The 27,722-nt window shown below is 42.3% G+C and overlaps 1 protein-coding gene across 4 annotated transcripts; it reads left to right on the plus strand.

Moving 5' to 3' along the window:
* On the plus strand, nucleotides 1-27,688 carry TRIM4 (tripartite motif containing 4). Of its 4 annotated transcripts, none has more exons than XM_003895759.4 (6): nucleotides 1-552; nucleotides 9,817-9,912; nucleotides 10,640-10,870; nucleotides 15,870-15,892; nucleotides 16,154-16,251; nucleotides 25,812-27,688. In XM_003895759.4, exons 1-6 carry the CDS (start codon nucleotides 160-162, stop codon nucleotides 26,393-26,395), a joined length of 1,425 nt encoding a protein of 474 aa, XP_003895808.1. In that variant the 5' UTR covers nucleotides 1-159; the 3' UTR covers nucleotides 26,396-27,688. The 4 variants fall into 4 exon arrangements, with proteins under 4 accessions (XP_003895808.1, XP_009200930.1, XP_021790871.1 ...); XM_009202666.4 differs by having other exon boundaries at nucleotides 28-552; nucleotides 10,640-10,828; XM_021935179.2 differs by lacking the exon at nucleotides 25,812-27,688 and adding an exon at nucleotides 21,185-22,606 and having other exon boundaries at nucleotides 28-552.
* The last annotated feature ends 34 nt before the right edge of the window (nucleotides 27,689-27,722 follow it).

Genomic DNA, 27,722 nt, shown 5'->3' on the forward strand with positions numbered 1-27,722 from the left:
TTTTGGGTCCTGAACCCCGGAAGAGACACTGCGCAGTACCCTCTTACGTGAGGCGGTGGCGGTGGTTCGGAAGTGGTCTGGTCTCCCCGCGGCCGTTCGCAGCTTGCTGGCCTCTCCCTCGCCTCACGTCGGACTGCGGCTCCGCGGCAGGGAAGCAGCATGGAAGCTGAGGACCTCCAGGAGGAGTTGACCTGCCCCATCTGCCTGGAGTATTTCCAGGACCCGGTGTCCATCGAGTGCGGCCACAACTTTTGCCGCGGCTGCCTGCACCGCAGTTGGGCGCCGGGCGGAGGCCCGTTCCCCTGCCCCGAATGCCGGCACCCATCGGCGCCCGCTGCGCTGCGACCCAACTGGGCCCTGGCCAGGCTGACGGAGAAGACGCGGCGCCGGCGCCTGGGCCCCGTGCCCCCGGGCCTTTGCAGCCGCCACTGGGAGCCGCTGCGGCTCTTCTGCGAGGACGACCAGCGACCCGTGTGCCTGGTATGCAGGGAGTCCCAGGAGCACCAGACCCACGCCATGGCGCCCATCGACGAGGCCTTCGAGAGCTACCGGGTGAGCTGGCTGTCGCGGTGACGATGACGGGGCTGCCAGTATTGCCCAATAAAGTTTACTTAATTCTCCTGAAAGAGCCACGAAGTGGCCGTCATTCCTATTGGATGGCATGAAAAGCCCCTGAAACTCAGAGAAGTTAAGCAACACACAAATTTCAGAGCTGGGGTTAAAACTGGAATGAGAGGAGGGGAGGTGCAAGCCCCTCAGCAATCATTGTGCAAAATTTTCAAGAAACTGGCCCTTGGGGAGCTCCTAATAAAGAAAAACATACTGAGAGGGTGTATGCCGCTGCTGTCCAATAGAAACCACATATGTAATTTAAAATCTTTCTAGTAAGATAAGGAAACGAGGTGACATTAATTTTAATAATATATTTTATTTAATCTGATTACCCCAAATATTCAAAGTTGGGATGAAAATTATCAATGAGTTTTTTTTTTTTTTTTTTTTTTTTTTGAGACGGAGTCTCAACTTTGTTGCCCAGGCTGGAGCACAGTGGTGCGATCTTGGCTCACTGCTGCATCCGCCTCCGGGTTTCAAGCAATTCTCCTGTCTCAGCCTCCCGAGTAGCTGGGATTAGAGGCACACTCCACCGCACCCGGTTAATTTTTGTTTTTTTAGTAGAGAGGGGTTTCACCATGTTGGCCAGGCTGATCTCGAACTCCTGACCTCAAGTGATCCGCCCAGCTTGGCCTCCCATAGCGCTGAGATTATAGGTGTAAGCCACTGTGCCCGGCCTCAATGAGATATTTTATACTCCTTTTTCATAATAGGCCTGAAATTGGTGTGTATTTTACGTTTTCAACACATAGTTTGGAATATCCACATTTCAAGTGCTTGTATGGCTAAATGGATACTGCATTGGACAGTGCCTGTCTGTATCTGTGAATGTCATAGACAACTGATGATTTGGGAAAAGCCTGGCTTGTAATGATGAGCCTGGCTTATTACTAGCTTCGTTCATCAGTTGGGAAAATCATGTAACATTTGAATTTGGGGATTATCTGTCCTATCTATCTCATGGGTTAAGAAGCTTCAGTTAAATGAGTCACTTTACCTTACTCTGCTTCAGCCATACTGGCTTTCTTGCTTTTGTTTCAAGTCTGTTCTCTTTCTCTACCCACATCTATCCTTTAGATCCTTTTAGCTTTTAGCTCGAAGACCTTCCCTGATCATCCTTTCCAGAGTAGCCCCACCCCCTCCCATTACTGATGGTGTAACTCCAGTGGTCTCCAGCAGAATTGATATGCAGTAAGTACATGAACACACGAATTTATTTATTTATTTTATTATTATCGTTTTTGAGACGGAGTTTCGCTCTTGTTACCCAGGCTGGAGTGCAGTGGTGTGATCTCAACTCACTGCAACCTCTGCCTCCCAGGTTCAAGTGATTCTCCTGCCTCAGCCTCCCGAGTAGCTGGGATTACAGACACCCGCCACCATGCCCGGCTAATTTTGTATTTTTAGTAAAGATGGGGTTTCACTATGTTGGTCAGGCTGGTCTCAAACTCCTGACCTCAGGTGATCCACCCACCTTGGCCTCCCGAAGTGCTGGGATTATAGGCGTGAGCCACCTTGCCTGGCCAAACACATGAATTTAATGACATAGTGAAAATGTTTGGAAACTGTAAAATACTGTACAGTTGTACCAGCTGATTATGAACAGGAAACATGCAAAGCTGGACTAGAAAGTGTACCTTCATTCCTTTACTCAGTGACCTTTATTGATGCTTACTATTTGCCAAACATTGTTTTAGCATCTGGACATAAATGGATGAGAAAGACGTGGGCCTTATAAAGAACTTAAGTGTGTAGAACATTAATTTCAGTGTGTGTGAGAGTTGCTGAAGTATTTACCAAGTGTACAGAAGGTCTGAGGTCAGAGTGATCACTGAGGAGTGAGGAAAGGCTCCATTGAGGAGTTGAATGTGTTAGCTCTTGAAGGATGAGTAGAGGTAGGAGAGAGGGTATTTCAGGCCAAAGAAACACCATATTCCAAATGTGGTGGAGTGGAATAGCATGTGATGTGTGAGAGGACTGGAGGTTGCTCAGTACTTCTGGAGCATGGAGCATGGGAGGGAGGATGGTGGGCCGCCAGCTTGAAGAAAAAGGCAGGGCCTTATCACGAAGGATTTTGTTTACTATAGTAAAAAGATTGAACTTTCTCTTTCAGGCAATGGGGAGTTATTAAAGGGTTTTAAGGCAGGGAATGATATGATCAGTTTTTTTGTTTTAGTCAGATAACTTTGACATCCACGAAGACTAATTAGGCTGCTGTTGTACCATTTTAAGCAGGAGGTAATAAGGACCTGAATTAGTTCGGGGCAGGGATGATGGAGAGGGAGGGATGGAGTGATTATGAGCTGGAGTTGAATGACTTGGTGATCAGTTAGACTTGGTGGGTGCGAGAGAGAGAGGAGTCTTGGATGGTAGTCCAGGTTTCTGCTTCAGATGGCAGGTAGATGACTGTCAGGTTAACCGAGTTCAGGTACACAGGAGGAAGCATAGTCTTAGGACAGAAGATCCCATGCTCGTTGTGGAATGTACTGAGTGTAAAATAACTGTGACAGGAAGTCCAAGGAAGAGGGACAGGAGGTGGGGTGCCTTGGAGGCTAGAGATAATATTTTAGAATCCTCAGCCTATTCTTGAAGTCATGGAAGAAGTAAGAAGATGAGATTCTCCTAGGGGGACCACGTAGAGGGTAAAAAAAAAGGCACAAAGAGAAGCTTGGGAAACACCAATGGTTAGTAGCCAGCAAAAGACATAGAGAGGACCCATCAGATAAATGGAAGGGAAAATATACTTGTGGGTGGTGGCTGAGGGAAATGAATGGGTATGGGTATGAAAGGGGAACACAGCCCTTAAATCTTCCATCTTCAGCAATAATAGCTATCAGTTGTTCATTACTTCTTATGTACCACCCACAGTGCTAAGCATTTTTCATATTGTAATTCTTTTATCCTCATAGACATCCTGTTAGGTGGATTCTGTTATCCCCTTTTTGAAGATGAGGCAACTATGCCACAGAGATGTGAGGTTACATGCCCCCAAGGTCACAGAGCTAGGAAATGGCTACGCTTGAACTGAGGTCCTCTAACCCCCTAATCCTTTACACTTTTCACTCTGCCACAACTAATCTGAGAAGTCTTCTTAGAAGAGATGGGATTTCAGGATTAAATACAAGGCCCAACAGGACAGGAGTGGATGGGTAAGGGTTACACTGGGATGAGCTGAATGTCACAAGATTGACTGGGTAGGTGTTCAGGAGCCAGGTCACTGGGCAGAATTCCCTAATACCCGCCCATCTCTCTATCGTCCTCTGCTTAGTCACTGCCCTATTCAACCACCTTTCATTCCATCCCCACCCCAAGTTAGTTAGAAAAACATACACTGCCCCTGGATAAAGCTGCCCTATTTCCAAGCATCCCATTCTCAGCATATACTCAGATGGATAGACTATGTTTTAAAAGTTGGACAGCTGGAAGTTCCCTAAATCCATGGAAAATATCCCCATCCTATACCCGTTTTGATGAGGGGAGAAAAAGAGAAAGAGAAATAGCTTCATAAATCTCTGGATGCAAATGGTTTGCATGGAAAAGGCCTCTAAGCGCAGCTCTTTTTTCCTTCATGCCTGACTCTAGGAGCTAATCCCTCCATTCTGTTAATTAATTTAAGATGTTTCTTGAGCACTGGTTTTGTGTCAGATGCTGTGGCACTGCACCAGAGGCAGCGCTGGGAATCCAGTGGTGAACAAGACAGGTAAAGGCCTTCCATGGAGCTCACAGTCCAGTTGGGCTGAGGGTGGGAGGTAGACGAGAGACAGACAAATAAATGAAATAATCACAGATGGTGATGGCCTGCTGGGAAAGAAAAAGAAAGTGCCATCCCAGGCCAGGCGCGGTGGCTCATGCCTGTAATCCCAGCACTTTGGGAGGCTGAGGCACAAGGATCACTTGAGGTCAGGAGTTTGAGACCAGCCTGGCCAACATGGTGAAGCCCTGTCTTTACTAAAAATACAAAAATCAGCTAGGTGCGGCGGTGGTTGCCTGTAATCCCAGCTAGTCGGGAGGCTGAGGCAGGAGAATTGCTTGAATCCGGGAGGCAGAGGTTGCAGTGAGCTGAGATCATGTGACTGCACTTCAGCCTGGGTAACAAAGCAAGACACATCTCAAAAAAAAAAAAAAAAAAAACAAAAAAAAAAGTGCTATGCCAGAGGGTTTCAATCAGGTGAGCAGTCTTCTCTTAGGGGGTGACATTGCAGCTGAAACTTGCTGGATGCGGAGTCTGCCGTCTGAGGAACCGTGGGAAGAGGCCCTGAGGCTGGGGAGAGCTGGATATGTTTATGGGACAGGAAGAAGGTCTTTGCGCCTGGAGGACCAGGAGCAAGGGGAAAGGTGGCATGAGATGTGACACGAGATGTAGGCAGTGGTCAGCTTATGTTGGGCCACAATGAAGTGTTCAAATTTTCTTGGTGAAGAGGAAAGCCAGTGAAGAATCTTGAGCAGGAGAGTGACAATATCTGATTATTTTTTAGAAAAGTTATTCTAAGACCAGGTGTGGTGGCTCATGCCTGTGATCCCAGCACTTTGGGAGGCAGAGGCAGGAGGATCATTTGAGTCCAGGAGTTCAAGACCAGCCTAGGCAACTGTGAGATCCCATCTCTACAAAAAATACAAAAATTAGCTGGATGTGGTGATGCACATCTGTTAGTCCCAGCTACTCGGGAGGCTGAGGCTAGAGGATCGCTTGCACTCAGGAGTTTGAGGCTGCAGTGAGCTATAATGGTGTCACTGCAGCTGCCTTGTGGATATTGTATGAGAGAAGGACATGACTGTAAGTAGGGAGAGCAGTCGGGAGGTTATTGTAATTCAGACAAAAGACGATGGTGACTTAAGCTAGTGGTGGCAGTGGGGTTGGCACGCAGGTAGAGTTGAGGTGTATTTCCGAGGTAGACCTACCAGCTTGGATCGATTGCAAAAGTTACAGTGACTGAAATTCATAGAACTCAGGAGCTGGGATGGTATTTAAGAGACATTTAGTCCAGTTGTCTTCATTTCATAGGTAAGGAAGCTTTGATCCAGGAAATAAGTGAGGCTGACTTGCTCACAGACGTACAGCTGGTTTGAAGGTCTAGAGTGAAACTAAGATCTTTGGAAATTTAATGTTGTCTGAGCTACATGATCACAAGTCAGTAAATGTCTTCATTCTATAAAAGTATGCTCTTTTATTATACTTGTGTTTTCATATAGGTACAATTTTCTGGTGCTAAATGAAGAGAAAATGGTTTTTAAAAAAATATTATATTTATTTATTTATTTATTTATTTATTTATTTTTCTGAGATAGAGTCTCACTCTATTGCCCAGACTGGAGTGCAGTGGCGCGATCTCGGCTCATTGCAACCTCCACCTCCTGGATTCAAGCGATTTTCCTGCCTCAGCTTCCTGAGTAGCTGGGATTACAGGCGTGTGCCACCATGCCCGGCTAATTTTTTTTTGTATTTTTAATAGAGATGGGGTTTCACCATGTTGGTCAGGCTGCTCTGGAACTCCTGACCTCGTGATCTGCCCACCTTGGCCTCCCAAAGTGCTGGGATTCCAGGCGTGAGTCACCGCGCCTGGCTGAGAAAGTGATTTTTAAAATTTCTGGTATTTCTAACCCAGATTGAAATGCTTGGTGTTGCAGTCCTGCCACCTCCTGGCAGTTTCTGTTGTTGCAGGGAAGGTGTTTTGTAATTTCCCCCAAGGTTGTCAAGTTAACTCTCTCATATGAGAGAATTCATGCATAATGACTTGTTAAGTCTTTTTAAGACATAGAAAATCTCTATTTAGTAGATTATTATTTTTTCATTATCAAGCAAAAGTGAAAACTTTCAAAAAAGCTTGGTCCTATTTGAAGGAGCTAATATATATATCATTACAAACCTCATATACATCAAATTTGACAGTGACCACAAAGTGGCAGTTTCAATTGAATAAAGAAGTGAAATTATATGAGAGAGTAGCAGGGTTATGTGCCTATTAAAGCTAACCACTAGAGATAGTAAATGGTTTATATAATGTTAAGAAACATCATGGTAGAAACAAAATAGCACAGATGGTATTGTGCCATTTAGCAGAACTGTATAAATCCCTTTTATAATTTAATTTTATGTTTTCCTATTTCATTTTACCATGAAAATTTCAAGCATACATCAAAGTTGGAAGAATTTTGTAATAACTCCAGTGTACCCACATCTATATTCTACCATTAACATTTGACTGTTTTATCACACCGCTGTCCATTTTTCTATATCTCTGAATACATCAATTCTTATCTTATCTTGTTTTGATGCCTTTAAAATTCAATTGCAAACAAAATACTTTAGCAGGTATATCATTAATCAGATTTAACATTTTTTTTTTTTTTTTTTTAAATATGTGGAGTCTCATTCTGTTATGTAGGCTGGAGTGCAGTGGTATGATCTCGGCTCACTGCAGCCTTTGCGTCTGGGTTCAAGCTATTCTCATGCCTCAGCCTCCCAAGTAGCTGGATTACAGGCTTGTGCCACCACACCTGGCTATTTCTTTTGTATTTTAGTAAAGACAGGATTTTACCATGTTGGCCAGGCTGATCTCGAACTCTTGGCCTCAAGCGATCCACCTGCCTTGGCCTCCCAAAATGCTGGGGTGAGCCACTGCGCCTGGTCTATGGTATTTTTTGAGGTAAAATTTAATACAATGAAAAACACAAATCTTAGTTGTACATTTGCTGAGTTTTGACAAATGCCCTTCTCAAGATAAAGGATATTACCATCCAGAGAATTCCTTCATGCCCTTTCCCAGTTATTCTCTTCCCCCTTCCCCTACCAGGGCAACCACCATTCTGATTTTTTTTTCAAACACAAATTAGGTTTTGCCTGTTCCGGAACTTCATATAAATGGAATTCCATTGTCTGTATTCTTGTGTAGGATCCTTTTGCTCAGCATATTGATTTTGAGATTCATCCATTTTGTATAGGTTGGTGCAAATGCAATTTTGGTTTTTGCTATTATTTATCCACCTTCCTATCAGTGAATACCTGGGCTGTTTCCAGCTTCTAGCTATTGTGAATAAAGCTGCAATGAATATTTGCAGTGAATATTCTTGTACAGGTCTATTTATGGGTACATGTTTTCCTTTTTCCTGGATCTAGGAGTAGAATTGCTGTATCCTAGGATTAATGTACGTTTAGTTTTACGCCAAACCTTTTTCCAAAATGGTGGTAGCATTTCATTTGCCTACTGATGTTGTGTAAGAGTTCCAGTTGCTCCATATCCTTGCCAACTTTGATGTTATCAGCCTTATCAGTTATTTAACTTGATTTTAATCATTGTCCCTTGTAAATGATTGGATGAAAAGTTATACCTATGAGTAAGAGTTAGTTTTCTAGGGAACAATTTAAAAAGTTGTACAGATTATTTTTTAGTTCTCGTCATTTCTTGTTTTTTCTTTTAGTTTTATTTACATTTTTTAAATTTTATTTTAACATATATTCAGACTTACAGAAAGTTGTCCCAGGCCACCCTCCAGCATTTGACACTATTCCCCAGTTTTGTAGTTTAAATGATCTCTTCCTTCGGCATAGGAGAAACCATTCTCTCTTGGTTTTTCACCAACTGCTCACCTTAGCTTCTTTGCAGGATTTTATTCTCTGCATACGGCTTAAATGCAGTTGTTGCCTGGATCCTCTTACTCTATAGAATCTTACTGGCTGATTTTACGCTCACTCGAGGCTCTAGCTGCCACCTGGGCTTTAATCCCGAAATCTGCTTCTGCAGCATACATCTCCTTCCCAACTCTAATTGCTAACATATCCACTTGGATGTCCTATAGGCATCTCAGACTCGATTTATTTAGGTGAAATTTATTTTCCTTCCTCCCATTTACACACTGCTCATCTTCCTATATTTTCTAATTTGATAAATAACCTACAGTCCATCCAGTTACTTAAACCAGAACCGAGGGGCTAAATCTGGACCTTTTCCTCCTGCAGCCATTTGGTCATCAGTTCCTGTGGGTTTTTCTCTTGTGTGTTTCTCTAACCTTTCTGCTTCCACCTCTGCACTCGCAGCTGGCATTCTGCTATTATTGGGTGCTGCCCCTCAGCCCAGTTTGTCAATGTTGATTGACTTGCTTTAGTTTTTAATAACTTGGGTTTTTGAATTACAAAAATGGCATATGCCACTTGTAGAAATTAAAGCAAAAATGTATGAAATTTCTAGTACCCCACCTCCAAATTTGTAAGCGATTCTTTTTCCTCGGAAATCACCAATGTTAATACTTGGGTATAAATCCTTCCAGATTTCCCTTGCCTTCACATACAAATACACACACATAGATAAACACATATGCGCATACACACATTTATTCTTTTCAAAACAGAATTATACGATACATATTGTCTTACGGCTTGCTTTCAACTTATTGTGTATTTCATGTCAATATATAGACAGCTACCTGAAATTGATGCAAAGTATCAATATAGCATAATTTATTTAATAATTCCTAATTAGTGGATAATGAATAATGCTATAGTGACCATTTCTTTACATATTGGTTTTTTTGCTAGTGTTGTGTTGCATAGATTATTAGAAGTAGCATTTTACACATTTAAAATTTTGTTAAATCCTGCCAGTTGTCTATCAAAAAATGGCACCTTTTTGATCTCCTGTGGTGCCAGAGGCCTTCTCCCTGCCAGTAGTAGACATTTGCTAATCTAACAGTTTTTATTTTTGCCAACTTACCAGGAAAACTCAATATAGTGTTGTGATGATTTCAGACCAGAATAATTCTTATCATAGGCCTGTGTGACCATCTTCAGTATTTTCTCAATCTCATTCTCTGTTTTGATTAGGTGACTTTTAGCTCTTAAAAAATGAAGTTGCCAGGCATGGTGGCTCATGCCTGTAATCCCAGCACTTTGGGAGGCTGAGGTGGGAGGATCTGTTGAGCCCAGGAGTTCGAGACCAACCTGGGCGACATAGGAAGACTTTGTCTCTACGAAACATAAAAAAATTAGTTGGACCTGATGGAGCATGCCTGTAGTCCCAGCTATTTGGGAGGCTGAGGTGGGTGGATCACTTGAGCTCAGGAGGCTGAGGCTGCAGTAAGCCGTGATCAGGCCACTGCAGTCCAACCTGGGTGACAAAGTGAGACTTTGTCTCAAAAAAAAAAAAAAAAAAAAGAAGAAGAAGATGATGGTTGAAGAGATGTTTTCTTACCCGTGTGTGTTTCTGCTGGCAGGAGAAACTTCTTAAGTCTCAGCGTAATCTCGTGTCCAAAATGAAGAAAGTCATGCATTTACAGGATGTAGAAGTGAAGAACGCTACACAGTGGAAGGTAATAGCAGAAGTGGTTGGATATTTCTTGCTCCTGAGGTCCTTTTAGTCATGGGGTTATGCAGTTCACATAGGGTCTTGGATGCCTCAGAAACTCTGTTTCCTCCATATAGTGACTGAAAGAAGAACTTTCTGGGTGTCAGTTCAGTTGTCAGGCCCCTTATAGATTCAGGGATAGGAGAGGAAGTAGCTGTCCCTGCTGCTAGTGGCTTTTGGTGATATGAGTTCCACACACTTCATCCCCATCTCTCTACTTTAAGGTAGCACCCCTCTCCTTCCTACTTTTTCCTAAATATACTCCCTAGGTTGGAGTTGGTTTGGGCCCATGGCATTGTGGAAGGAAGCAGATGAATGGACTTTGCTTTCGGGGAGGCTAATTGTGGTTGGGAGGTACGCATGTGCACACACACACACACTCATACTCCTAAAGATTTAACAAAACTCAATGAGTGTTCTGAGGGCTAAACTAAGTAGTAGATGTGCAAGTTTGTTTTAGTTTAAAACTTGTCAGTAGTAGAGACTGAAATGTTAGAAAGAATGAATGAATACTATAATGACTAGTACAGAGCTATCAAGTAAGTATAAATAAAGGAGTAATGGAAATTTTAGGGGAGCTTTTCAAGAGGGGTTGCTTAGGATTGACTGTGGATTACTGGGGAATTGTGTAAGGAATTTAGTAGCTGGGGTCAGGCAGGAAAAAAGAGTGAACAAATCTCATGTGGCCTTAGGATAAGATAAAGAGTCAGCGAATGAGAATCAGCACAGAGTTTTCAAAGCTGCACAACTTCCTGGTTGAAGAAGAGGACCTGTTTCTTCAGAGACTGAACAAAGAAGAAGAAGAGTCAAAGAAGAAGCTGAATGAGAACACGTTAAAACTCAATCAAATGATCGCTTCATTGAAGAAGCTCATCTTAGAGGTAGGGGAGAAGAGCCAGGCCCCCACCCTGGAGCTGCTTCAGGTGAGACAGTTACGGGCGGGGATGATCTCGTCTTCACTAACTGAACTCCCTCTTGTCTTTAGAGCTGAATATCCTTCTTGGTGAGTGGGTTTCATAGACATGTCTTATCTCTTGCTGGTTCTGTGCTGTCACACAACCAAAAAGCCAAAGATTCACCATTCAAAGGAAATTAATGTGAAACTTAGGTAGGCTGAGCTCAGGTCATATGAGATAAGTTGATTCACATGGTCTCACAGTTCATCTAGGATCTGAGACTTAGCACATGTAAGACTTTTTCATTCATCTTATGTGTACATTTATAATTCTTTATTTAAACGATAAAACAAAGCAAGCATAAAACTCCCAAGTACATAATCGTGTCAATAGTGAAGAGACACTTATGTTTCTTGCTTGTTTTTAATCATTACAATTACAGCTTGATAAAACTTTGTTCTTATCCCTATATTTTGAGTGGTACTTTCATTTAAATAATTTCCAATGTCTAGCAACCTTTAAAAGATTGTAATTCTAACTCAGCACTTAAGTCTGGGTCTTTAGGCCAGTTTGTTATCAAAAGCCCCTCCTTTGAGTTGATCTTTACCTTTATATCCTCTGTAGTTCTGAAGTGTCCTTATAGCTTCTTTTAGTTTTTGGCTAGGGTCCTACATTTGTGATTTTGTTTTTTCTTTTTGCTGAAATAATTCATGCTGAGTCTTGGATGCCTCAGAACCTCTCTCTCCTCCATTTCATGTGAATGAAGATGAAAGGATCTCTAAAAGGTGTTCTTAAGAACATTTTCTGTCTACCATTACTATTTTTTTTTTCATAAGGAAGAGACAACATTCTCTTCTACTCTTAAGGAATTCAGAAACCTGGACCCACCCTCTAGTTATTATCAATAAGAAATTGCTAGCTAGGTTTTATGTGACAGATATAACCTAACATTTAATATTAAGTGTAATGACTTCCAAGAATTATGTAAAAGTTTTACAACATGCTTAAGCAATGAAGTTCCTAGTACATATCTGAATGTGTGTCATAAAAGAATCTCTGAAATAACACATTTAAAATACAGGCTTAACGTCTACTTAGAATCTGAAACCTCTAAGATACGTGTGAACCAGCAGAATGCTTACAAAAAGTTGTATCAGCAAACAGAAATGCAGAGTTAGGGAAACGATTAAAAAAGATGAAACTGGGGCTGGGTGCAGTGGCTCACGCCCGTAATCCCAACACTTTGGGAGGTTGAAGTGGGCGGATCACCTGAGGTCAGGAGTTTGAGACCAGACTGGCCAACATGGCGAAACCCTCTCTACTGAAAATTAGCTGGGGGCGGTGGCACATGCCTGTAATCTTAGCTACTTGGGAGGCTGAGGTAGGAGAATCGCTTGAACCCGGGAGACAGAGATTGCAGTGAGCTGATATTGTGCCTCTGCACTCCAGCTTGGGCCACAGAGCGAGACTCCATACCAAAAAAACAAAACAAAACAAACAGATGAAACTGGAACATAGAATCTCAGAGCCTGAGAGAACTTACTGTACTTATCTATCTATCCATCCATCCATTTTAAAAATTGATTTCCTTCACTTTTACCCCATGACCCACTTCTAATGTACATCTTCCACATTTTACCTGTTTCTTTCTCCAGTGATGACTACCCGGGTTGCCTCCAACACCATCACCACTACAAATAATGCTGCAGTGAAACCATTAATATCTGCTCTTTATTGTTTATTTTTATTTATTTTATTTAGGTTTTGAGACAGGGTCTTGCTTTGTTGCTCAGACTGGAGTGCAGTGGTGTGCTCATAGCTCACTGCACCCTGGAGCTGCTGGGCTCAAGTAATTTTTCCGCCTTGATCCCCCAAAGTGTTGGAGGATTACAGGTGTGATCCACTGCCCCCAGCTGTTTTTTTTAAATTGGTCCTTGGGTTTCTTCTCTAGCTGTTTTCTCAACTTCTTGAGTTGGAATGCTTGGCTCATTTATATTTACCCTTTTGTTTGCTGGTTTATTTAAGTTATACTCTTACTTTAAGTATTGCTCTGTATTCCACAGATTTTGACAAGTTGTCATATTTATTGTCATAATAAAATAAACATTAAAACACATTTTAAGGCCAGGTGCAGTGGCTCACACCTGTAATCCCAGCATTTTGGGAAGCTGAGGTGGGAGGATATCTTGAGCTCAGGAGTTTGCACTAGCCTGGGCAGCTTAGCAAGACCTTGCCTCTATTTAAAAAAAAAAAAAAAAAAAAGGATGACACCCGTGGAGAAAAATGTATAAATCATAAGCTTGACAGATTATCACAAAGTGACCACTCATGTAACTACTATCCAAGTGAAAAAAATAGAACATACATAGCATTCTAGAAGCTTCCTCATGTCACCAGTCAGTACTTCTTCCCTTCTCCTCAAAGGGTAGCCTCCCTCTGGACTTCTCAGACTCTTGCTTTTTTTTTTTTTACTTTTTTTTTTTTTTTTTTTGAGATGGAGTGTTGCTGTGTTGCCAAGGCTGGAGTGCAGTGGAGCGATCTCGGCTCACTGCAACCTCTGCCTCCCGGGTTCAAGTGATTCTGCTGGGATTTGCAGGCGTGTGCCACCACACCTGGCTAATTTTTGTATTTTTGGTAGAGACGGGGTTTTGCCACGTTGGCCAGACTGGTCTCGAACTCCTGACCTCGAGGGATCTGCCTGCCTTGGCTTCGCAAAGTGCTGGGATTGCATGTGTGAGCCACCATGGCTGGCACTTGTGCTTATTTTTGAGTGAGTATGTTTCAGGATGCTCTATTTTGTACTGGCTTCTTTTGCTCACATTACGTTTGTGAGATGAATCCATGCAGTAGGTATTTGTCTTCATTGCTATACACCAGTGTTTTGAATCAGGGTGATTTTGCTCCCTCCGAGGGCAAAATCTGATATTATATAGAGACATTTTTGGTTGTCACTACTCAAGGGTGGTTACTACCAGCATCTCATGTGTAGGATGCTGCCAAACATTCTGTAATGCACAGGACATGCCTGCCTTCAACTCCCAGCAAAGACTTATCCAGCCCAAAATGTCAGTAGTGCCTGCTGTGTAGTACTGTCGTATTCCATCTTATTAATATACCAAAGCATATTATTCATTTTTCTTTTGAGGAAAATTTGGATGATTTATGTTTCTGTTGTTATTAAAACACAGGAATATGTGAGAACATATCTTTTTGGGTGCACATTTGTATACATTTCTATTAGTTGTATACCTGTAAGAACAATTCCTGGTCATAGGACATATATGTGTGTTCAGCTTTAGTAGATGATTCCAAACCATTTTCAAACTGGTAGAAAGTGATTGTTCCGGTTTACACTGTTGTTACCACTGTGTAAAGTTAGAGTTCCAGTTGCTCTGTATCCTCACCAATACTTAGATTTGTCAGTTCTTTAATTTTAGCTATCCTGAAAGGTGCAAAATGTCATCTTCTGCCCTCAGTCGGCACCCCTTTCCTCTTCCTAAAGGTATATGGATATATGTGTGTGTGTGTGTGTGTGTGTATATATATATAAAGCTATTTTCTTTTTTTTTATTTTATTTTTTTATTTTTTTAGACAGGGTCTTGCTTGCTCTGTAACCCAGACTGGAGTGCAGTGGTACCATCTTGGCTTACTGCAACTTCCGCCCCACAGGTTCAAGCATTTCTTGTGCTTCAGCCTCCCGAGTAGCTGGGATTACAGACACCCGCCATCACGCCTATCTATTTTTGTATTTTTAGTAGAGATGGGGTTTCATCTTGTTGGCCAGAACTGGTCTTGAACTCCTGACCTCAAGTGATACCCCCACCTCAGCCTCCCAAAGTGCTGGGATTACAGGCATGAGCCACTGCACCCATCTAGATAAAGCTATTTTCCTGATAACTAGTGAGATTGAGCACTTTTCCTGTGGTAATTAACCATTTTCTTTTTTTTAAATGAACAATTTAGGTTTACAAAAAAGTTAAGAAGATGGGACAGAGTTCCCACATACCCCTTCCCCCAGTTTCCCCTATCGTCAACATCTAGCGTTAATACGGTTCATTTGTTACAATTAATGAACCAGTGATACTGTTTACTAACTAGAGTTCATAGGTTATTTCCATTTCCTCAGTTTTTACCTAGTTTTCATTTTCCAGAGCCGCGCCTAGGATACCAGATGACATTTGGTTGCCATTGTCTCTCCTTAGGTGCCTCTTGGTTGTGACATTTGCTGAGACTTTTCTGGTTTTTGATGATCTTGACAGTTTTGAGGAGTGCTGGTCAGGTATTTTGTAGGATGCCTCCCTATTGGAATTTGTCTGTTTTTCTCTTGATTAGGCTGAGTTACAAGTTTTTGGAGGAGCTCTATTTTTTAAGTACATGTTGCCATTGGTTACCTGATATGTTACTTAGAATTTTTGCATCTATGTCTTTAAGTAAAATGGGTCTATATATTTTTTTTTCTACTATTTCATTTCATGGCTTAAGGAACAAGGTTATAATAGTCTCTGAAAAATCAGTTGGGAAAATTTCTATTTTTCTCTTTTCTGCTACAACTTAGGGTATTTTCAGTTCCATAAAGTTTAGTAAAATTCACCTGTAGAAAACATTCTTTGGATTTGGACATGATAAAATATCCCTTGCGATTATAATTTAAAAGCCATCTTGTAAAACAACGGGAAGGAGAAGAGCGGAAGCTCAAAGCTGGAGCTGCTGAGGACCTACCAAAAGGCAGGCAAAGGAGCAGGCTCTGTGATTGAGACTAGTTGGGGAGGCCGGCGGGAAGCCAGGAGCCAGTTCATGTTATGGTGCCAAAGGAGAAAGAGTAGGGGCACGGGCAGCATTGTCGAATAGTGCAGAGGGGCCATGTGAAAGAAAGGACCAGATTCTGTCAATCCGTTGGCTTTGGCAGCAGGAGATCATATGTGACATGAGCAAAAGCAACTGTCAGAAAATACCTGCTCACACAGTTGTGTCCTAGGTCTCCAGGAGAAGGTTCGTAACTTGCTTATGTCTTCCTTCTTTTCACAGAATCCAAAAGAAGTGTTGACCAGGTATGTGCTCCTGTTCTCTTATGGGGACCTGGGTGGCATGGTAAAGATACAGGTTGAGCAGAAGGGAAACAAGGCCTAGGCTCCATAGGTCAGTCTGGGCACACCCTAAGAGGGGATCTGAGGAAAAATTCTCCCGATTGCTTCTGCGAGGAGGAATGGGAACAAAAGCCATCTGAACTTTGGGCTAAGAACGTTTGACTGGGAGTGGGGGTCCTGGCTACCCTAGTTGTCCCCTAAGAGCAGTCTTCTCTACCTTCTTAGGAGTGAGATCCAGGATATGAATTATTCTCTTGAAGCTGTAAAGGTGAAGACAGTGTGCCAGATACCATTGATGAAGGAAATGCTAAAGCAGTTCCAAGGTGAGCAGAATTTCTAGGAGGACTTGGGGCTCCTTAGAAATCTTTCAAGTAAGAGAATAAAGAGAGAAGTCTGAAGAGGAAAGAGGAAACAACATGCAGCTAATAGAGTGTCAGGAAAGGTGGTTAATAAGTGGGTATACACTTCATTCAAGAAACATTTATTTAACACACCGTTATGAGGTGCTAGTGATACAAAAAGAAAGAGACCTGTTCACTTCTTCATGAGTTCATAAGCACATTGGAGACACACACACACGGCACTCACTGTGATATAGTAGGAGCCAGTGTTTGCTGGCAGGAGGAGTAAAATGTTACAGAAGTCCAGAGGAAGGGCTGTGTTGGGGGTGAGATGGGAAAGTTTTCACAGCAGAGGTGACAGTTTTGAGATTTGAGGGATTAGTAGGAGTTTGGCAGGTGGAAAACGGGGATGACTGTTTCAAGCAGAGGCAGCAGCATGAGCTAAGGTGTGGAGAAAATGGAGGGGTGGGTATCCAATGAGGCTAAAGAGCAAGGTGTATTTTGAGGAAAGATAGAGGTTGAGGTTGAGAAGAGTGTAAGACAGACTGAAAATAAACCCAGGGACACACCAAGGCGTGCATGTACATGCTCTTGAAGCTGTGCTGGCGATTCTCATGTGCACATGTTTGATTAAGAACCATGTTGTAGGCCGGGCATGGTGGTGCATGCCTGTAATCCCAGCACTTTGGGAGGTCAAGGCAGGTGGATCATTTGAGGTCAGGAGTTGGAGACCAGCCTGGCCAACAGTCAAATATTATCATGCATGCAAAAAGACAGGAAAGCAGTGACCCATGATAGAGGAAAATAATCAACTGAAACTGACCTAGAATTGACACAGATGTTAGAATAAGCATGGAAGGACATTAAAACATTTATTATGAGTGTATTCTGTAAAGAGGTATATAGAGACCAGATCAAAGTTTTAAAGATGAAAAATGTGGTGATTAAGGTGAAGAATGCACTGGATGGGATTAATGTAGTCATCCCCGTTTGATTAAATATTACAAAAGAAAAAATTGGTGAACTTGAAGACAGCAATGGAAACTACAAAAAATGAAACATACACGGAATAAAAGAATTTACAAAAACACAAAGAGCATCAGTGACCTGTGGGACAACTTTATGCAGCCTTATTATCTATGGTGATTGGAGTCCCTGAAAGAGAGGAGTGGGGATGGGGATGGAATAGGAAAAATACTTTAAAAAATAATGACCAAAGATTTTCTGAATATAATAAAAACTAAGTCCACAGATCCAAGATGCTCAACAAACCCTAAGTATGAGAAATATGAAGAAAAATACGCCAAGGCTCATCATAACTTGCTTGAAACCAGTGGTAAAAAGAAAATCTTAAATGCGACCAGGAGAAAGGACAGTTACTTGCAGTGGAACAAAGGCAAAGTTGACATTACACTTCTCATTGGAAACAATGCAAGTGAGCAAACTCTTTAAAGTCCTGAAAGAAAAAACTGTTAACCTAGAGTTCTAGAACTGGCAAAAAATATCCTTCAGAAACAAAGGTGCAATAAATAAGTTTTGAGATAAACTAAAGCTTAAAAGAAAGAGTTTACAGCAGACTGACACTTCAAGAAATGTTAAAGGAAGTCCTTCAGACAGAAGGAAAATGCCAGATGGAAATCTCTCTACACAAAGGAATAAAAGAGCACCAGAAATGGTAATGACATGAATAAATATATATTATTGTCATTATTTATTCCTTTAAAAAGGAATTGCGATGGTAAGTTTATATGTCAACTTGACTGGGCCACAGAGTGCCCAGATATTGGTCAAAAATTATTTTGGGTGTTTTTGTGAGGGTGATTTTGGATAAGATTAGCATTTAAGTCAGTAGGCATGTGTAGATGGCCCTTCATAATGTGGGTGAGCCTCATCTAATCAGTTGAAGGCTTGAATAGAAAAAAAGACTGACCTTTCCCTGAGCAAGATGGAGTTCTACAGCATACTGCCTTGGACTTCACCTGCAGCATTGGCTCTTCATGCCTAATGGCCTTCAAACTGGAACACTGGCTCTATCTGGGTCTTGAGCCTGCCAACTCACACAGCAGATTTGGACTTGTCGGTAGCAATGATCACATAAGCCGGTTCCTTATATTAAATCTCATGCACTGGTGGGTGTGGTGGCTCACATCTGTAATCCCAGTGCTTTGGGAGGCTGAGTTAGGAGGATTGCTTGAGGCCAGGAGTTCGAGGCCAGCCTGGGCAACATAGACCGTGTCTCTACAAAAAATAAAATAATTAGCTGAGTGTGTGCCTGTAGTCCCAGTTACTTGGGAGGCCACAGCAGGAGGATGGCTTAAGCCCAGGAGGTTGAGGGCGCAGTGAGCTGTGATTGCACCACTGCACTCCTGGGCGACAGCGAGACCCCATCTCAAAACCCAGAAAACTCATAGGTGCACACATGCACGTGTGCACACACACACCCACCCACCACACACAGACATATATATCCTTTTGGTTTTGTTCCTTTGGAGAACCCTGATTAATAATAATTGAGTATTTCAATAGACAAAAAATGATGTATTTTGGAGTTTATAACATATTTAAAAGTAAAATGCATGACAGTGGTGTGAAGATTGGGAGAGGAGAGATGAAAGTGTACTATGATACAGTTCTTATATGTGAAGTGGTGTAATATCACTTGAAGGGAGACTAATAAAAAGGTATATACTGGTGCCAGTCCCCTACTGACTTCATTAAGGATGGCACCATGTCTAAAAGGCCGAAGGAGATCTGGAATAGTGAATGAGACATGGGGTTTATTGAAGACCTACATGCAGGGCAGTCCAGGAATGGCTGGCTGGACAGGAAAACAAACCACTACTATTTGTAAAAAGCATGCAGGTGATACATAGCGTTTTCATTTAGCAGTCTCCACCTGGGACCCTCCATTTTACCAAAAAGAAAGGGCCTCGATTCCCTGTATAGCCTCTGCTTCCAAGGAATGGACCAGGAGTTCACATGGCCTTTATAGATAAGGAGTGCATTTCTGGATTGGCCACTCCTGGATTCCTTACCTCAGAACTCTGAACACACAGTCTTCTTAGACCGTGGGATTATTCTTAGGGGGTGCTGGAGTTACTGCTGTCAGGTGTGTCTGCCATACACTGCAGTCCAGCATACCCTCGAATGGCCCCCACATTCTTATCACGTCATTCTCTGCAACTTCCCTGGGGCAAGGTATGTGCAGGAGCATTGCTGCCAGATGCTGCAGCAGCATTAGAAACTACAGCAACAAAAGACAATGACAAGCATAGTCCAATCATCCTCTACAGAAAGCTTTTCCAAGCACTTGGAAGTTGATAAGATAGAGATTCTATAGCTGAAATATGGGTTTCTAGGGTTCACATAGCCCTGGTTATAATGTGAGAGTAATAGGGATATATACACAACATTTGATTTTAATTAACGTGCAACTTCCACCCGGGGCAGCAGTTAAGGTATCCAGGACCATGCGATTTTACACAGTTGCCCAGTGAGAAGAGTAATGGCATGGCGCAGGTATCCTTGAAGGCTGCAGCCGTATGTTTAGTGAGGTCTCCAACTTGCAGCTCTGTGCCTATTGTTGCCACTTGGGGGCAAAAATGACCAAGGGGTAGAACCACCAGAATGCACACTTCTGGAAGCGCCTGGCTTTTACACTCTCCCAGTTCGTAGGACTGGTGTCTCAATGGGACACAATGTGTCCAGCAGGTGAGGACGACCCCAGGTGCACCTACCAGCCCAATTATAGGGTAAGTAAGGCCAGCTGTGGTTGCCATCTACCCGTAGCCATCCCCAAGGGGAGAGCATGGGCCCCCACATGGAGACAGTCACTGTGCCACCCTAGCCACATGTTATTGGCTATTTGAAGGGACTGGTTGCATTGCTGTGGGGTTAGCCATCCATATTATGGGTTTAGCTTGTGACATGTTATTATCATGCCTTTCAGTATGTAAGGGTGCGTGACGTACTACCTGTGTCTGCACTCTTGTTACTCACCCTTGTCCATCGTGTTCAGCATACCCCACAGCTGGGGTAGCATTAACCTTCTCCCATACTAGGTGGAAAATATGTCATCTTGTCTCATCGATGGTGGGAAACTCACTGCATAATGTGGTGGTGCTGAAGGGAAGTGGGTGAGGCTCATCATGCCGACTATAGACATGACTCCAGGTGCTCAAGGTAGCAGCGTGGATGTGCCATGGCAGGTCCATTGTGGAGGAGAGGGGCAGCTCTCTGCAGACCCAATAGTCTGTTGTGTTCTGGAAAGAGGTCACCGTGTGCACCCAGCTGGTGAAGCGGTTTGCTGCACCCTATCTATGGGCAACAGGTGAGATGTTTAGTGGGTACAAGAAAGGGGAAGCCATTTAGTAAGACACAGGAAGTTGTGTCATTCTGAGAGCACCACCCCTGGCAATGGCCTGGTGCCTGGTTTATAATACCAAGTGAATTGGGACCTCTGTGATGCTTTGCAAGCGGCCAGAGTAAGACAGTGGGGGGCATTATAATGTTCTGTGAGAGGATGATTGTCCCCTTGCACAAGGAAGACTGGGATTCGTTATTTTAGAAGTACAGGGGGTTGGGGAGTAGGATGTAAAATAGGTGTGACCTGTGTATTCTATTCTCGGCCCTTCACCCATGGAGTGCAAGAACCGACCTGAGAAATCTTTTCTTCTTTTTTTTTTTTTAGTTGCCATATAATAATTGTACATATTTATGAGGTACAGTGTGATGTTTCAGTACTTGTATACAATGCATAATGATCGAATCAGGTAATTAGCATATTCATCACCTCAAACATTTACCATTATCTGCGTCGGGAACATTCAAAATCCATTTCTACTAACTGGGAGAGTGTAAAATCCCAGGGAGGGTGGATTGACTCTCTCCCACTCTGTCTGAACTTATTTCCCAGCTTCACCAATTTCAGAGCAGTATAATCCTGCATTGTGGTGTTCTGCCTTCTTTCAGGTGCAGGTAAGTCTTCTAGGGCTACCCGCTGTGGGTGTGGTTGGTCTTCTTTTATCTTGGTGGTGACCATCAGACATGCTGAGAGGATGGGAACCTCTATGGACTCATCCCAGTCCTCATCCTCCTCGCCACTAGATCTCTCCACGGGGTCCCAGGACTTAGGGTCCCAGGACAATTTAGTCATGATAGTTCTAACTCCATGTGGCAGTCAGTGACCCTTCAAACAGGTTACGCAACAAACCAGTGTCTCCATTTTGTCATCCTGTTCCCACAGGTGGGACAATAAGTTCTCCAACACTTCAGCCTGAGCTAGTATCTCTCTAGTTGCAGCTCATCTTGTAACTGGTGAACCCTTGCCTGTGCCGCAAGGTCAGCCTTGGGGGCTGCTCTAAGCAGTCAGGAGTGGTCAGCCAACTGCAGCTGCCACAGCTTGGGCATTTGACTTTCCCTTAGTTGGATCTACCCCCTGCAGCAGTTCTTCCAGATCTTTTGGCATTTCGGGGATATCCCCATACTCACCTGGTGGGCCCCACCCATCAAGGATAGTGGCTATCAGGCCCCCCATACATGTAGACAGCCAGCCCAGGATTTCCCTTGTGGATTTCTCCTCCCCTAATCCCATTGTCTTGGCACTCAAGTGGAATTTTCTCCGACCTCCTGCTGGGCTAATTGTGCTAGACCCCTATTGATTTCAGTAGGGATGGCACTGTGTCTGAGAAGTGGAAGAAACCTGGAGCCAGTGAATGAGACACAGGGTTTATTGAGGACTTATATGCTGGGTGGTCCAGGAGCAGTGGGCTGGACACGAAAACCAATTATACTGTTTGTAAAAAGCATGCAGATTATATAGCATTTTCACTTAGCAGCCTCCTCCTAACAACCTCCATTTAACCCGGAACAAAGGACCTTGATCCTCTGTACAGCCTGCATTCCAAGAATGGGCCAGAGGTTCAGATGTTCAGATGTCCTTCCTAGATAAGGAGCAGATCTCTGGGTTGGCCACTCCCACTTTCCTTAGCTTGGAAGTCTGAACACACATTCTACTTAGACCATAGGGTCATTGTCAGGGTATACTTGAGTTATTGCTGTCAGGAGCATCTGCCATATGATTTTTAAACCACTAAAATAAGAGAATTGTAGCTAATCAATAAAGGAAATAAAGTGGAATTATAAAAAATGGTTAATAAAAAATAAGGCAGAAAAAGAAGAAAAGAGCATATAGGGCAAATAGAAAACAGCAAAATAATAGACACAAGTCTTATACTGATAATCACATTAACTATAAATGGTCTGAATGCTCTAATCAAAAGGCAGAAGTTGGTTGGATTGGCTAAAAAAAAAAAAGCAAGACCCAACTGTATACTGGAAAAGAAACACATTAAATATGAAGAACTATATATGTTTAAAGCAAAAGAATGGAAAAAGATATGTTAATAGATCTGGAGTGGGTATATTAGTGTCAAAGATTTCTGAGCAAAGGATATTACCAGAGATAAAGAATGTTACATCCTAATGATAAAGGGGTCAGTTTGTCAAGAGGATGTAAGTTCTAAACATTTATGCACTTAACAGTGCTTCAACTATATTAAGCAAAAACTAATAGAGTTGCAAGGGGAAATAGACAAATTCACAATTACTTTTGAAGTTTTCAATAACTTCTTTAAGTAATTTTTAGAGTAGGCAGTAAATCAACAGGGATATAGTAGACTTGAATAACATTATCAATCAACTTGATCCCATTATTTATAGAACAGTCTACCCAATAGATATGTACTACATATTTTTTTCAGTGTACATGAAACATTTTCCAAGATAGACTAAACTGGCTGTAAAGCAAGTGTCAAATTCAAAGGATTCAATTCATACAGAGTATGTTCTCTGATCACAATGGAATTGATAGAAATCGGTATCAAAATATCCTTGGAACCCCCCCCCCAAATGTCAAGAATCTAAATAATAGACTTTTTAGTAACCCTTGAATTAAAGAAGAAATCAAAAGGCAAATTAGGAAGTCGTTTGAATGGAATGAAAAGGAAAAGACCACATACCAGAATTTGTGGGATGCAGCTAAAGCAATACTTAAAAAAAGTGTATAGTGCTATATTGGAAAGAAGAAACTTCTCAAATCAGTGACCTCAGCTTCCACCTTAAACACTAGAGAAAGAGGAACAAGTAAAGCCCAAAGTAAACAGAAGAATGGAAATAATAAAAAATCAGAGCAGAAGTCATTGCAGTAAAATACAGAAAGCCAACAGAAACCAATGAAACCAAAAGCTGGTCCTTTGAGAATTTCAGTAAAATTGATATACCTTTAATCAAAGTGATCAGAAAAAAAGAAAACACATTTATGTCAGAAAAGAAAAATGTGACATCGTTACAGATTCTACAGATATTAAAAAGATAATAGAATATTAGGAGCAACTTTTGCCAATAAACTTGACAACGCAGATGAAATGGATGAAGTCCTTAAAAGACACAAATTACAAAAGCTGACTCATGAAGATAGAGATAACTGGAATAATCTTATTTCTATGAAAGAAATTGCTGTTAGAAACCTTCCAAATGGCGTTCGTTTTTCCTTTTCTTTCTCTCTCTCGCCTTCTTTCTTTGTTTTTGACAGTCTTGCTCTGTCACCCAGGCTGGGGTACAGTGGTGCAGTGGTGCAGTCTCAGCTTACTGCAACCTCCACCTCCCAGGTTCAAGCGATTCTGTTGCCTCAGCCTCCTGAGTAGCTGGGACTACAGGTGCATGCTATCATGCCTGGCTAATTTTTGTATTTTTTTTTTTTTTTTAGTAGAGATGGGACTTCACCATGTTGGTCAGGCTGGTCTTGAACTCCTGACCTCATAATCTGCTGCCTTGGCCTCCCAAAGCGTTGGGATTATAGGCGTGAGCCACCGCGCCTGGCCCCTAGATGGCTTTCTTGGTGAAACATTTCACCAAATATTTAAGAAATAAATGCCAGTTCTTCAAGAACTCTTACTGAAAACTGACGAAGAGGGAATATTTCCCAATTCTTTCTGTGAGGCCTGTATTACCGTGATGCCTAAATCCGACAAAGACGTTACAAGAGAAAAGAATTATAGATCAATGTTTCTCATGAACATAGATACCTAAATTCTAAGAAAACTTTAGCAAATTGAATCCAACAATATATTAAAAGGATAATATGTATTAATCACAACGAATTTATATATCCTTTGGTATACAAAAAGGATAATGTATAATAATCACAATATATGAGATTTATCCCAGAAAAGCGTAGTTGGTTTAATATTTGAAAATCGATGTAATTTATATCATTAAAGTAAAAAAAAAAAAAAAAAAAAAAAGGAAAACCATGTGATTGTCTCAGTTGAAGCAGGAAAAGCATTTGTCAAACTCTAGCATACATTCCTGATTTTTAAAAAAAGTCCTCAAACTCAAGAGACATGGAGAGTCGGAGGGAAGGGAATTTGGAGGCAGGGAGGCCAGGGAGGACGTTGTTAACACATTGAGTGATGCTGGAGATTGGAGTAAAAGCAGTGGCAATGGGAGTGGAGGGGAGGAAAAGAACCTAAGTGACAAATTACAAAGGTAGAATTGATAGGACTTGGTGACTGACTAGCTGTTGAGGGTTAGAGGAAAAGGAGTTGCAAATAAAGATTTCACAGCATGGTGTTCAGGTGGAGGTGACTCTGACACCTTAGAGAACGTAGAAGGCAAGATATCTGCATGTGAAGTGGATTAGTCCCGAGATTATAGAAGGGGGAGTAAGTAAGATAATTAGCTCAGTTTTGAATGATTGGGGAGATTTGTAGAGATGTCCCATAAACAACTGGAACCCCTGAAGAGACCTCGATTTTCTGTCCTATGTGACACCTGTGTGTATCTAGCCAAAGAACCAGCTAGTCAGCAGCTTTGGTTCTAGTTTTGATTCAACATGTGAGAATTTGTTAATATCTCTCCAAATTTTAGGCTGATTGTGAAAACTTGGATCATGAAATAATTAGATCCCCAGTTTCTAGAGGTTAGTTTTTTTTTTTTTTTTTTTTAAGATAGAATCTTGCTCTGTCACCCAGGCTGGAGTACAGTGGCATGATCTCAGCTCACTGCAACCTCCGCCTCCTGGGTTCAAGTGAGTCTCCTGCCTCAGCCTCCCGAGTAGCTGGGATTACAGGTGCCCACCATCACACCGGGCCGGTTTTTTTTTTGTTGTTGTTGTTGTTGTTTTTTGATATTTTCAATAGAGACAGGGTTTCGCCATGTTGGCCAGGCTGATCTCAAACTCGTGACCTCAAGGAATCTCCCCGCCTCAGCCTCCCAAAGTGCTGGGATTACAAACATGAGTCACTGCGCCCAGCCTAGGGCTTAGTCTTTTAGAGCAGAAGGGAAATGAGGACTTCAGGTTGCTAAAGGCCATGCTGTGGCCTGCTAGGCCTGGCTGAGGATCAGTTGGGCAGCAGTGAGGAGTCATGAGTGCTTGTTAGGAGGAGCAAGATGAAACTGATGCTGGAAGAGATGGGCATTTCTGGGGAAGGGTTGATGATAAGCTGCTGCGCTACTTATCTCAGCTCTCATTTTCCCCACAGTGGCTGTAAACCTAGCTGAAGACACAGCTCATCCCAAACTCGTCTTCTCCCAGGAAGGGAGATACGTGAAAAATACAGCATCAGCCAGTTCTTGGCCAGTGTTTTCTACAGCATGGAACTACTTCGCTGGATGGAGAAATCCTCAGAAGACCGCTTATGTAGAGAGATTTCAGCACTTACCCTGTGTTCTGGGAAAAAACGTTTTCACCTCAGGGAAACATTACTGGGAAGTTGAGAGAAGAGATAGTCTGGAGGTTGCCGTTGGGGTGTGTCGGGAGGATGTCATGGGAATTACTGATCGTTCAACAATGTCCCCAGATGTGGGCATCTGGGCGATTTATTGGAGTGCTGCTGGCTATTGGCCCTTGACAGGCTTCCCTGGAACTCCCACCCAGCAAGAGCCAGCTCTCCACCGAGTGGGGGTTTACCTGGATCGTGGGACTGGGAATGTCTCCTTCTACAGCGCTGTGGACGGAGTGCACCTGCACACCTTTGCTTGTTCTTCTGTCTCACGCCTCCGGCCATTTTTTTGGTTGAGTCCATTAGCATCTTTAGTCATTCCACCAGTGACTGACAGGAAATGAGGCTTTTCTTCCCCTGACCAAAACTCCTTCCCTGTAGTCCAGCTCAGGGACACACATCCCCGGGCCCTCTTCTGCCCTTCATGTCTCTATCCTGGATCGTCTATCTTCTGGGTCTCCCTAATGGAACCATTTGGTATCTGCCCTTTGTGTGCTTCACAAGAGGCAGTCCCGTGGGAGGTGGTTCTGGCCAATGGAGATGGGACAGGAAATTTTCCAAGGTACTTTTGGGAAATCTTTTTATAGGTTTTAAAGAGATGTGCGGGGAAGACATATGGATGTTAGCAGCCATATTGGAACTCAGAACACAGGAATGGTGGAAAGGTAGAAGAAACATAGTTTTTGTTGCCATTGTGAAATTGTTGAAATTTCCTTAATCCTGAGCTTCTTATATGAGATAATTATGCCCTTATTGTCTAAGACAATTTTAGTTGTATTTGGTTACTTACAGCCTGAAGTACCCTAACTGGCACTAAAGGGACATAGTGTGAACATCCCACAGTATAGGCTTATGTCATGTTTGTGAAATTTGACAAAGGCATAGAATCTTTTTCTATCCAGTCAGGCATTGCCTGTTCTTTCCAGTAAGTACTGATTCCCCCACTTTTCTGTCTTAGAAAATTGTGGGAATCCCCCCTCACTCTGCCCATGTTGCATTCTCTCTCTTCCCAACCATGTCTCTGCCCTCAGCTATTAACTGTACTGTGTATTTGTCAAGTTCCTATATTGTATGTACAGGGTTATTCATGTCATCATGAGAATGTTGGAACGCTTGTTAAGTACTTACCTTTTGCTAGCCTCTTCATATGCTGTTGCATATGATTCTCATCACAACTCAGTGAGATGGAAAGTAAAATCCTATTTGTACAAATGAGAAAACCGAACTCTTTAGAGTAACTAGCTCAGTATTGGCTAACTGGTAAATGGCAGTGTTGGGACTAAAATCCAGATTTGTCTGAGATGAAAGCCCATGCTCTTATCTACTCTCCATTTATTCGGAAGCATTTATTGGATGTTGATCTTTGTTTCAGGTTTTGATTTTGTTACATGTTTTTTATACTGTGTGTATTTTCCTCACTCTACCCTTCTGCTCTAGATTGTCTGGACTCAGGAGATTGTAGCAGTTACTGGATAGTTATTTTTAAGATAATGATTGCTTTTCTCTGTTCATATAAGTCATGTGTACTTACTGTAGAAAGTTTGTAAGATACAAAAAGTATAAAAATTAAAGTTATGCACTACTAACATTTTATTTTCTCCCAGATTTTCAATAAAGACTTTCAGGCAGCGATTTAACAAGGATTTTATTTTAACTTATATTTTAGTTTAA

The sequence above is a fragment of the Papio anubis genome, chromosome 4 (assembly GCF_008728515.1).
Source record: "Papio anubis isolate 15944 chromosome 4, Panubis1.0, whole genome shotgun sequence".
Taxonomy (NCBI): domain Eukaryota; kingdom Metazoa; phylum Chordata; class Mammalia; order Primates; family Cercopithecidae; genus Papio; species Papio anubis.

Excerpts from the sequence above, each read along its gene's own strand:
- TRIM4 (XM_003895759.4), top strand. The coding sequence starts at position 160 with ATGGAAGCTGAGGACCTCCAGGAGGAGTTGACCTGCCCCATCTGCCTG. Across the intron at positions 10,871-15,869 it reads CCACCCTGGAGCTGCTTCAG|AATCCAAAAGAAGTGTTGAC; the intron begins GTGAGACAGTTA and ends TTCTTTTCACAG. Across the intron at positions 15,893-16,153 it reads CCAAAAGAAGTGTTGACCAG|GAGTGAGATCCAGGATATGA; the intron begins GTATGTGCTCCT and ends CTACCTTCTTAG.